The sequence below is a fragment of the Piliocolobus tephrosceles genome, chromosome 15 (genome assembly GCF_002776525.5).
Source record: "Piliocolobus tephrosceles isolate RC106 chromosome 15, ASM277652v3, whole genome shotgun sequence".
Lineage (NCBI taxonomy): Eukaryota > Metazoa > Chordata > Mammalia > Primates > Cercopithecidae > Piliocolobus > Piliocolobus tephrosceles.
The window spans coordinates 92726498-92738843 of record NC_045448.1 but is presented as its reverse complement, the minus strand read 5'-3'; the positions used below and the strand labels follow the sequence as shown (position 1 = coordinate 92738843).

The window sequence follows — 12346 nt, the reverse complement described above, 5'->3', positions numbered from 1 at the left end:
CTCAAATGCTGAATAGAAGAAGACATGAGGATGGGACGAGGAGGTTGGGGCAATGCCTGCACAGCCCTGGAAGTCATCAATGTGCTCAGGAAAACAGTATTTCCACATCTTCCTACAACACTTAGGGACAAGTAAAAATATAGTGGAAAGTAAACATTACAACAGGACTACACAGATGAACTATTCTGGGAATCATAACATGGCAAGAAATAAAATTTCAACTAATATTCTGTAAGAAGAATACTTATTTCAAAATAAGAAAGGATTAAAAACAAGTCTTCAAAATCAATGTTCTCTAGATGAGTGGGAGCCGTGTCAGTTTATGGTTTGTGAGTTCACAGGAAAAACCCACAGTAGACTCTCAGAAACCCTTGCCAGAAGAGGCAGGGAGGGTTTTTCAGCTAGCTGTGCACCTGCATTGTGCACTGAAATATGGAGTGAAATTTCTATTAGTGAAGCACCATTTGTCCCACCCATCCCAGTAGTGAGGCCTGGAGAAACCCGAGTTTAGGAAGACACCACCTTCCCCAACAGTCTTACTGGTTCTTCTTAGAAACAAGAACCTTCATGTACGCCTGCTTTACAGACTATAAAACTCCTTAGAAATGCAAGGAGTCGATATTATAACCACAATATTCCATTAAAGCCATTTGATTCATAAAAGAGCCACTGAGATGACAACATTTTTATTTCACAAATTTAATGCTTTTGCAGTCCAGTGATAACACTTTAGATGAAAGCTTCATAAACCACAGCAGTTCTTCACCCAAGCCAGCACCAGCATATGTAACTTCACTGAGACGTAAGCCAAGACCAGGAGCGGCGCAGCTTTCTTTTTGGTCTCCTCTTTCTGATGGAACATTCATATCTGCTTCTCCTTGTCAAAATCCAAAAGGTCTTGATACTCCATCACAGAGGAATGTATCTGAAAATCCAGAGACCTGGACTTAAAATTCAAGAGTCACCACCCTCATTTTTACTTGGAGCATTATTAGCAAGTATGTTAAGTAGAGCTTTCTTTATTATTTTTGTAATGGTGCCATATTTCAGCCACCTACTCATGGCAAGGCCCTCAATTTTCCTGGACTATTTTCCACATGGCCCCAGGGAGAGGGACCCAGTCCAGCACTTAGGTCACTGCATGAATATATTGGGAGGCAGCAAGATATTCTTAGGTGGCAAGTCCAGTAACAAATTCTCCCTGCCCATTCCAGGCTAAGATTACACTAAGATTTTCTCTGCATGGAGACCAACCTCCAAACCCAACTGACCTTAAAACAGCATAGTTAACCCAAAGTCAGTAGTGTTGGCTTTCCCCAGTTCTTGGGTAAGGATGAGAGGACAGCCTCCTTCAGAGCTGACAGCGATGAACCAGCCAGGGAAGGCCACAGACTCGAAGGTGGAGCTCCTGCCACTCTGGCTGTGGTAGAAGAGAAAGGACTTTACAGGCTCGGGTTGGTTGTACAAATCCATTATATCCTTTTCCTGAAGGGTGTGAAGGAGACATGAGCAAGAAACATACTGTTTGAATGTTTCACATTCTTTACACACTGATATTCCATGCCCAAGGATAGCATTCCCTACTCATTGAAGCAGTGTGGAGGCCTCTGTTTCATATTATGGGATTAAAAATCACACATCTTAAATTATTTTTTCTATATGTTAAGATTATGGTTGAAACTCAGGCTACAAATTTCAGTGGCTCTTAATGTAAGGCTCTGAAAAATGTGTTGACATGAAAGTTTTTGAGAATACAAAGCATTGATTGAGCCATTATATTTGTTGTTCAGAAACAGAAACTTAAAGAATATTTATGTAACAGTTACTATAAATTTCAAATTAAAACATAGTTACTTTCTGTCAGGGTTCTGCACCCTCAGCACTACTGACATTTTAGGCAAGATGATTCTTTGTTGTCAGGGTCTGTCCTGTATAATATAGGATGTTTAGCAGCATCCCTGTCATCTACCCAATAAATGCAAGTATTACACCCCCATCCCAGGTTGTCACAACCAAAACATCTCCAGACATTAACAAATGTCCATGCAGCAAAATCACCCCTGGCTGAAAAACACTGTTTTATATCTTGTCATCAAATTGAGTGTCTGCCTATGCTTGTTTACTGAAAAGGGTCAAGAGAGTTCCTGTAGTACACAGAGGCCTGCTATAACTATCTTTTTTTAATAACAGAAAATTGCAATTATTAAAGTGTTTGTTACAGAGAATTATGTTTGCTCACTTGAAGTTGCAATGTATTTTTTGCCAAAAAGATGTTTTCATAAGTTCATCTACTTTGTGATAATTAACTGCTAAAATGTCCTTGCTGATTTTACTGTGTGTGTGTGTGTTCTATTGAAGTTAGACATCGTCCTTGCCAAATTAATAATATTTTTGCAAATTAAAATAATAAATCATCTCAGTAGGTTTGTTTCAAAACATCCCTGCAACTTTTCTTAGTCTTTCACAACATATACAACCCCAAGGAAACCAAAAATAAAAATGCATAAGCATAATAAGTACATTGTCTTTTAAAAGATCCTAAAATCTAAGTTTCTATCAAATAAATGGCAGGACCTGTCTTCCACACTCACCTTCAGCTGCAGTGTGGGCTGGTCCCCAGCCTTAGCACACATCAAGCAGAGATTGAGCCCATTCAGTCCCAGGTAGATGGGGTTCCCTCTGTCTTTCTCAAGGGTCTCCACATGTCGGCATGAGATTAAGGCAATAGTGACTGGGAACACGATGTGAAAAGAGGTGTTCAGGTGCCATTTCCAGGGTGGTATCTCTGAGCCAGAGTTTTTAGGGAATCTGCTAACTGACACTCAGAGTGCACTCACAGAGTGGTCACCTCGCCACCCACCACCTAACCCAGACACCCATCCTATGTCTGGGGAACACTTTCCATTAGAAAAGTCAGTCTTTCATGGATTCAAAAACTGGTCTTCCCATAGATTACCCTCTTTTGTCCTACTCTTACTCCTTGAAGTTTCTCAGAATATGTCTTCCACTCTTTATCATAGGCTGACCCTTCAGTCTCCCTTTAGCCTTCTCTCTCTTCTCTGACTTCATGACCATAGTCCCAGAACAACCTTATTCTCACCCTCTGTTCATTACTGGCTGTGAGATGCTCCTCTCTGTAGATACGCCCAGTTAACAAGCCCACTGTGGAATAAGGTCTGAGCACCAAACACAAAACAGCACTGGCCAAAGGAGCTGCCTTTGGCAGACTGTGGCTACTCACCTGGAGACACACGGTCCTTCCTCGGGACTGCTATAAGGATCTGGTCCTGAAGAACCCACACCCGATGATTGATATCCTGAATGCTCCCCCGCTGAGGCATTTCACTTTTCGACACTGTTGAGAAAGTCAAAATGTAAATTAGTAAGAATGAGAGCACAGAATATCACCCCCTTGTCAATTTTTCGCCCTTGCATGAGGATCTTTACCTTTTAGCATTGTGGTGGTGTTGTTTCAGAACTGCCAAGGATAGGAGTCCTTTTATGTGCAGACCGACCCCAAGAGAGGACCTGAGTCAGTCCCAAGCCACAGTTTAACCCTGGGTCAGAAGGAAGACTGGTGGCCAGCCCAGCGGTGACCCCAGTCAGAATCTCTACTCCCAAAACTCACCCAGCACACTTCCTTTCTTGGATGCAGTCTACCTCCAGCAAAAGCAGCTGCACCTATGAATCCTGCTCAGGCCTAGGCCCAGGAACTCTAACACGACAAAGAGTGCGAAAGTCAAAGACCCAGAAGCAAGACAAAATCAGAGGTCACCAGACTTTCCAACATAGGCCACACTGATAATCTGTTACGAAGGACCCTGTATCCCTACCATTATCAACTATGGCTTCTGCTGCATTTGGGTTTTCTGACAGGCTGTAACAGGGCCCAGGCCTTTTATCCACATGGGCAAAGAAGGAAGTTCTGCCTCACTAGGGCTGGGACTGCCCAACACTCAGGATATTTTCTAGTTCCTGATGCCAGAGGATTTAGTGACTCTTTATGTGAACAGTATGGTTAACACTTATCCAAGCACCCTGAAAAATGAGGGCATGCTAAGCTTTGAAGAGCAGGAAATATAGTCACGGATACTGAGTTGAGAAACATTATGGGACTTATTCAGGGCCAATGACTCATCTCTGATGCCACAAAATAAACAATGGAATTATTCCTAAGAGTGGGAACCCCCAGTAGGTGCACGGTAGACTGAGGAGGGATGGGTCTCTTAAGACCTCTGTAACTTCTAACCAGTCCTGGTCCACAAACACTATATTCTTGGTCAATTTCAGACCGGAAGCACATTGACTCCAGTGACCCTCCTCCAGCTTCTCAGAGCCACTGTGCATGCTGTTTCTCCACCAAGGAGGTCTTACTGTAGCAAAGCCAGCTCCTGAGCACCCTAACCACCTCAATGGACTCCCGATCACTATCCCTAGTATAAGTAGCGTGATGGTTAATTTTAAGTGTCAATTTGACTGGTTTAAGGAATATTTAAAGAACTGGTAATGTGTTAGTTTGGGGTGTGTCTATGAGGGTGTTTCCAAAGAAGATTGGTGTGTAAGTCAGTGTACTAGTGGGGAACATCTGCCCTCAATGTAAGTGGGATCCATCCAACTGGCCCGGGGCCTGTTGATGAAGGAAACTTCTCGCTCTGCAAGAAAAGAACTCCACAGGAGTAAAGCTTAGAGTTGCAGCCTTATCTCTCTCTTCAGCTATCCAGAACTAGACCTGTCTTGGGATTTCATTCTTTTGTCCATTCCTATCTATCCTTCATTACTCACTTCAAGGTTTAATATAGTCACCTCTACCCTGAAAATCTTTCCCAAATCTTATAGCACAATTTCCACCTTTTATTTTGGCTACTATTATTCATGTATTGCCTAATCATTAGATAAAATTTTCCTTGTTGTGTACATCTTTAACACTCAAGGTGTACTTTATGGATGATACATTGGCATTATTTTGAAGCTTGCCAGAAATTCAGAATCTCAGGTCCTACGGAGACCTACAGAATCAGGATCTAAAATAAAGGAACAATAAAACCACAATATGCTCTCTGCTGATATAGTACTTATGCTCAGTACTGTAGTCACACCAGCACAAAAACAAGGAAGTCAGTGCATAGGGTTGGGGCTGGGGAGGTGACAAGCTCATGAAATCTAGATTGCCTTTCTCAAACCTCTAAGAACCATGGAGAGGACTGGGGGAAGAGGCCCAAGGTCCTTCCACAGGTATGAAGATGCAAACAGCCAAAACATATTGGTTTGGAAGCTGCACATATGAATGCAAACTCATTTGCGACAACAGCTAAGATGTAGGTCCTTTAAAATTCTTATTTCATCCCATAGATACTTGGAGCTCTATATGGCCTGGGTACTTAGACCACAGTGCCATCAGTGGAGGTGATACCTCCACTGCTGTGGAGATATCAGATTGTTCAGGACCTGTACTTATTTCTCTCTAGCATGGAGGAAACATCCTTTATAGCCAAAAGGGTGAATGCTCCTGAGAAAAGACAATAGAGTGATATCTCAAAATGCAGAAAAGAAACTCTTCCAGTGGAATTTCATACTCTGCAAAATTTCTTAAGTTTTTCAGATTAAGGGCAAATCAAGAATGTTCTGAGACAGAAACTTGTGGTGGCAGGTTAAGTATATCAGGCCCCTCCCCTCTTGGAAGGAAAGCAGTTTGTCCTCACAGGGATAAATACATAGTCTGGGTTTGGGTTTGCTCTCCTACACTCAGAACCTCAGCTGTAACCACTATCCAGGGGCCTATGGCATCCCATACAATACAACATCCAACCAGGGAGTCCAAAACAACATAGCATCTAACTAAAATACAAACCCTATAGTGAAGGAAGAGCCAAAGCAAGTCCATGATCATTAAGTGAACTTAATGGTATACTAGTACATTTTTAATAACTGTCGCTCCAGAAAAAAAATAAAAGCCCTGACTTGTAGTATTTGTCAATTTCCTTGATGTAAATACTTCTGGCCGGGCGCGGTGGCTCAAGCCTGTAATCCCAGCACTTTGGGAGGCCAAGACGGGTGGATCACGAGGTCAGGAGATCCAGACCATCCTGGCTAACACAGTGAAACCCCGTCTCTACTAAAAAATACAAAAAACTAGCCGGGCAAGGTGGCGGGCGCCTGTAGTCCCAGCTACTCGGGAGGCTGAGGCAGGAGAATGGTGTAAACCCGGGAGGCGGAGCTTGCAGTGAGCTGAGATCCAGCCACTGCACTCCAGCCCGGGCGACAGAGCGAGACTCCACCTCAAAAAAAAAAAAAAAATACTTCTATAATGGGCAATTTCAAGCTGCCAACTGGTTGGACGAACAGAGGCAAGATGGCGCAGTTCCGGCTTCTTCACCCTCAGCTTTCCCGCACCAGGAAAGACACAGGTGGACTGCCAGGCGCAACCCGACCTCCGACGGAGAAAAACCGGAACCCGCCTAGCCACGCCTACCGCCCCGCCCCCGACCCACCTATGTCCCGCCCACTGCCCTCCCACTTCCGCCTGGGACATAAAAGCCGCTCCCGGTGGGCGCGCGGTGGGCACTTCCTCAGCCCTCACTCCTGTCGGGACTGTAGGAACTCCGCCCGAGAGCTCCACCGGGTGACTCCCCCGGCCTCCCCTGCCGGAGACCGAGGGACCTCACCCCTCCCCCACACCTTCTTTCCTGAAGCTGGGGGACCAGAAATAAATGTGCAGTTTTGCTCCTAGCCTTGCCTACTAGCTGGTCATTTAATACTCGCCCTGGTTTCCTAGAAAGCAAATCGGTTTCCTGGAAAGCAAATCAGTTTCCCGGAAAGCAAATCACCAACCAACTCAAAAAATCCTGAAAATGTAGTAATTGACCCCTCAAAGTCAGTATAAGCCTGCTCCACTACTTCCCTGGACTCACTGGTCAACCCAAAAGCGGCAAACATGATGGAGCATTGAATGGCCTCCTGGAGGTATACCTGGAACACCATGTAAGTGGTAATACTCTGTAAGGATGGGCTGCCATCCATCAGGATGCACTATACGTAAGAGGAGGTATAGCTGCTTTTACATATGAAGACAGGGAGGTATATGTGTGTAATATTTGTGGAACCCAGGTGATCCATTTGGACACCTCTTGGTATTCCCTTGACTAACTAACTGTGAATAGACATGCAGTAACCCCAGCTCAAAAAGTATATGACTGCCAGAGTGAGGGATTTGATCACATCCCCAGGAAAGCCACTAAGACCTGCCAAGCTATTAGTTGAGGGTAAAGGAAATTTAGAATAGACAGTGGAGACAAAAGATGATGAGAACAAACTGTTGGCCCAACTATAGAAATGGGTGCTGTAGTCCATTCACTAACATTCCTCTGCTAAGTTTCCCTTCAGGTAGACACCCATGGGAAGCATGGAGGATCTGCTCCCAAACATATATACAGGATGGGGTCCATGCAGTGTAAGAGTGGATTGTGAGCATGGAGCATGGAGGGTGACTCTCAGACTTCCCTTTAAGAGAACCTGTTACAAGGAGAACAGTTGAAAGACAACCTCAGCTGCCAAAATTTGGGGTTCATGGCAGTGCTCCTGCCAAGAACATTCTTTTCTTGGACTGCTCCCAGCCAGTGACGGCAGCCTTTCCTACTGATGTGGAATGCCTTTACAGACAAGCTTTCGCTCTAGGGCTCCCCCATGTGCCAGTTTGAGACTTTCTCAGAGCTTCACAGGTGCACTGCGGTCTGATGATCTTCCTACCCACTCCTCCTTCCTCCTCTCTGTCTTTCTCTCTCTCTCTCTCTCTCTCTCTCTCTCTCTGACAGAGTCTCAAGATGCTCTGTTGCCCAGGCTGGAGTGAAGTAGCATGGTCTCGGCTCACTGCAGACTCCACTTCCTGGGTTCAAGTGATTCTCCTTCCTCAGACTCCCAAGTAGCTGGAACTATAGGCACGTGCCACCATGGCTGGCTAATTTTCGTATTTTTAGTAGAGGCAGAGTTTCACTGTGTTGGTCAGGCTGGTCTCGAACTCCTGACCTCAAGTGATCTGCCTGCCTTGGCCTCCCAAAGTGCTGGGATTGCAGGCGTGAGCCACCGCACCTGGCCTTTCCTTTTCTCTTTTTTGTCATTGATGTCAGCCCTGCCTCACAGTCTGAATGCTCTCCCTGCCTACTCCTGATCCCTTTTTTGCCCTTCAGGCATGTCCCCCATTAAATCTCTTAATATCTTCTCATCAAAGCACCCAAACTGACACGACATATCACCATGAATCTCAAGAATGTGAATAAGCAAGATGTAAAAGAATGCATACAGTATTATTTCATTTATATAAAGTTTAAAGCACATACAACTAAAGAATATCTATTTTAGGGACATATACATAGATGGTAGCACTATAACAAAATTTATGAGAATAGTTGCCATCAAATTTAGGATGACAATTACATCTGTGGGAAGGAAGAGAAGAGGATAGAATAGAGGATGGGCATACAGTTCTTCCAAAGTTCCTAGTTCTGTTTATTCAGCTGGGTGATGAGTTTATATAGGTCCCTTTTATTCAGGCCTTGGATATATTTGTTACAAATATTCCTTCTTACCTACTCAAAATCTAACTTACACCATAGAAAGAAAATGGGTTCTAAAGTAATTTCCTGGATTTCCTGGAGATGATCAGGACAATACAACAATAAGTATTATTGTTTAGTATCTTTTAACTGTTTTTGATATTTATCTCCGTATTTATTTGAGTTTATTGCTATTCTTTATTGAGTGTTTACATAATCTCATTACGTCATTAAATTTCTATAGAACCTTTTTAAAAAGCCATATGTAAATCTAAAAAAAATAAAATAATAAATATTTAAAAGACAGAAATAAATCAGACATCAGTAATAAAGATGAAAAAATAAAGTCAGTTATATGAGAAAGCCAGAAAATCTTTTATCTAAATCTTACAGAAAGAAAAACTAAAATAAAATCCTTTATGACCATTTTAAGTGTAAGTATACTATATTAAAATTTAAAGACATGGACCCACAAAGAATGAAAACATGTAGTCCCTCTGCATAGACTTGGATTCCAATCCAAGGCAACATCAGAGCGGGGTCCCACAGGCAGAATGATGGTGCATCCTTCCAGTGCAGAAAAGGAGGGTTGCTTTCTCAGGCTATGGCCTCTGACCCATGGTAAAATTGACAATCACAATTTGCTTAAAACAGAAAGAGTATTAACAACAAAAGGAAACTATCTTAAATTCAAATATCAAGGGGTAGACAACTTACTTGAAAATAGTTCAGTCAAATACCATGAACACAGCCTGAGTTTTCCATATAGTACAACAATGAATTTTTTCATCAATCCTCTAGGCTCTGCTATTTTCATCTCCAGAAACAAATGCTTCACATAAATGTAGTCTGTTTTCTCAGGCTTCAAAGTCTTGTTACAAAACCGAATAGTCACCCATTATTTCCTGCTGCTCAGAGAAAACCAGTTTTTACTCTTTTAATTGTTTTTGATACTTGTCTCCATTTTTCAAAGTACTATGGGTGTGTTGCTACTTTTTTTTCAGTTTGAGCCATTACGTGTTAACATCCTTCCATGGAAAATAGTTTTTTTTTTTTTTTTTTTTTTGAGACGGAGTCTGGCTCTGTCGCCCTGGCTGGAGTGCAGTGGCCGGATCTCAGCTCACTGCAAGCTCCGCCTCCCGGGTTTACGCCATTCTCCTGCCTCAGCCTCCCGAGTAGCTGGGACTACAGGTGCCCGCCACCTCACCCGGCTAGTTTTTGTATTTTTTAGTAGAGACGGGTTTTCACCGTGTTCACCAGGATGGTCTCGATCTCCTGACCTCGTGATCCGCCTGTCTCGGCCTCCCAAAGTGCTGGGATTACAGGCTTGAGCCACCGTGCCCGGCCGGAAAATAGTTTTAATTATCATACACAGCTCATCTAACTCACTACTACACACACACACACACTTTCATCCATCCATTCTTCCAAAATGTTTACATCATGATTTTGTATAGCCTATACACCATTGCAATATAAACATTACTGACAATTAGGCCACATAGTAAATTACGATTACATTTTGTCTCCTGAATAACTTAATGTTTTCTCTAGAATTAAGAACTGCTGGTGGCAGCCACGATGACCAGTTGGAAGCAGCTACAGTGTGTGGCACTCATGGAAAATAACAAAAAGCGGTGAGTAAATACAGCATCTTCAACTGAAATATCCAAGTACTCACATTGGAACTGATCAGGGAAACAACTCAACCCACAGAGAACAAAGGAAAGCAGGGCGAGGTGACAGTCCACATGTCAGCGACACAGAGACAAGGGAACCCCCATCCCCCGCCAAGGGAAGCAGGAAACCACACTTCTCCCATGAATCTTTGCAACCCTCAGATCAGGAGGTGGAGTGAGCACACCACCAGGACCTGGGGTCTGACACAGAGCTGCTTGAAGTCTCTGCTCAGCAGCTGCTCAGGCATGCACAGAGACCAGGACCTTTACATACTCCACTAGGCCAGGTGCAGTGGCTCACACCTGTAATCTCAGCAGTTTGGGAGGATAAAGCAGGAGGATCACTTGAGACCAGGAGTTTAAGACCAGTCTGGGCAACATAGTGAGACCCACCCTCTATTAAAAAAAGAAAGAAAGAAAAAAGAAAAAAATAGCCGAGATTTGTGTTGCACACCTGTGTCCCCAGCTATTTCGGAGACTGAGGTAGGAGGATTTCTTGAGCCCAGAAAGTTGCAGTGAGCCATGATTGCACCATTGCCCTCCTCCAGCCTGGGCAACAGAGTTAAGACCTTGTCTCAAAACAAAAACAAAAACAAAACAAAACAAAACAAAAACTCAAATAATAATAGTGGTTTAATTCTTCCTTTGGTATCTAATAAAACTGGTCTTTTTCTATAAAGTCTACTATGTTCTGGTCTAGTTTCAAAAAGTATAAACACACTGAAATTAAAACATGAAGTATTAAGAATACAAGATGGCATGGGGGTCAAAAACCATGAATGAGGGAGTCAACAGTATGGCTTATATGACCCCCCACCCTGCAACCTCGGCCACCTCACACTTCCCAGAGACACACTCAGGAAGCCACTGGCAGCCACTGCACAAGGCTGCTCCAAGATTACATGTCACCTGGACCTAAGAGTGATTTGAAACAGCAACCTAACCCACCACCAAGCTGGGCTGTTTTCTCCAAAGGAATTCCCAACTGTCTTCTGCAATAGAATTTCTGTGCAAGTCAGCCACAGACCCTGTGGGGACATAGTTTCTCCAAGCAGCAGTAATGTTTAGAGATTAATACTGAAAGCTGTGCTTTGTCTGGCTACCATCAAAAATCTGCTACCGCTCCTCATCTTCAAATCACCTCTCCAAGCTTGAAATTAGAGCCTTGGACTACTCAGCAGTCTCTGGGCAAAGGTTGGCCAAACAGACCAACTTAAATTTATGAAGCTTTTTCTGGAGTAACAAGCTACAAATACTGGCAATGGTCTCTCTGTTTTCGAAACCACTGAAACAGCCTGTGTAGTTTCTTTGTTTACACAAAGACTTCTGAGAGTTCCTGTTCATCCTCTGCACTCTCGTTCTATTGCTTTCGATGTTCCAGAAGCATATGAATTTCTGAATTTAGAAGTGTCTTCGCTGTTTCAAACTCTTCAGGAAACATGAGCTGTTAACTGTCCTCCTCTACATTCCCAGCCTGCGGATCGCCGCCACCTGCTGCCATCACTGTGCCACCACCCACATCCTTAATTTCTTTTTATTGCTGAGTAGCACTGAATACACCACAACTTGTTTATCTATTCACTGCTTGATGGAAATTTAGGTTCTTTCCAATTTGAGGATATTATAAAATTTTATTTGAGGATGTGAACTTTTTATACAAGTCATTTTCCTTCAATTTGCTTTTAAATCACTCAAGAGAGAACTTTACAAAAGTAAATGTCAAAAAACAGCAGGAAGTATGTATTTTTACATATCTCTTTATTTCTATAGAAGCACATAGATCATTCCAACCATGATTAATTTGTGTCTTTTTACACACAAAATTCCACTGGATGGTCCAGAAGAGTATTTCCCATGTTTACTTAATAATTAGCACTCCCTATGGTCTTCACTAAAATGTTCTTTAGGTCCCACCATAAACTTAGTAAGTTGCAATTTCTAGAGGTGGGGGTTTTGATCTACTAGGCATGGAGTGAGCACAAGCACCCTAGTTTTTCAGTGAATATCCAGGTGATTCTAATGTAGTTTCAAGTTTGGGAAATACAGGTATGCTAAAAATTTCTGTACTTGTGTCACTACGTAATGACATTTGAGTGGCCACAGGTGCTCCACCTTGGGTTA

At 43.1% G+C, this 12346-nt stretch overlaps 1 protein-coding gene and 1 pseudogene across 5 annotated transcripts; both read right to left on the bottom strand.

Moving 5' to 3' along the window:
• Window positions 1-839: 839 nt before the first annotated feature.
• IL36A (interleukin 36 alpha) lies at window positions 840-10319 on the bottom strand. Of its 5 annotated transcripts, none has more exons than XM_026449177.1 (6): window positions 10228-10308; window positions 9264-9454; window positions 3242-3355; window positions 2592-2731; window positions 1272-1485; window positions 840-925 (listed from the first exon to the last, which is right to left on the bottom strand). In XM_026449177.1, the coding sequence occupies exons 2-5, from the start codon at window positions 9361-9363 to the stop codon at window positions 1273-1275; spliced, it is 567 nt and encodes a 188-aa protein (XP_026304962.1). In that variant the 5' UTR covers window positions 9364-9454; window positions 10228-10308; the 3' UTR covers window positions 840-925; window position 1272. The 5 variants fall into 5 exon arrangements, with proteins under 5 accessions (XP_026304962.1, XP_023050709.2, XP_023050710.2 ...); XM_023194941.2 differs by lacking the exon at window positions 9264-9454 and adding an exon at window positions 3448-3574 and having other exon boundaries at window positions 10228-10298; XM_023194942.2 differs by lacking the exon at window positions 9264-9454 and adding an exon at window positions 3448-3528 and having other exon boundaries at window positions 10228-10270.
• Window positions 10320-11296: 977 nt separating this feature from the next.
• On the bottom strand, window positions 11297-11726 carry LOC111528225 (annotated as a pseudogene).
• Between the last annotated feature and the right edge of the window lie 620 nt (window positions 11727-12346).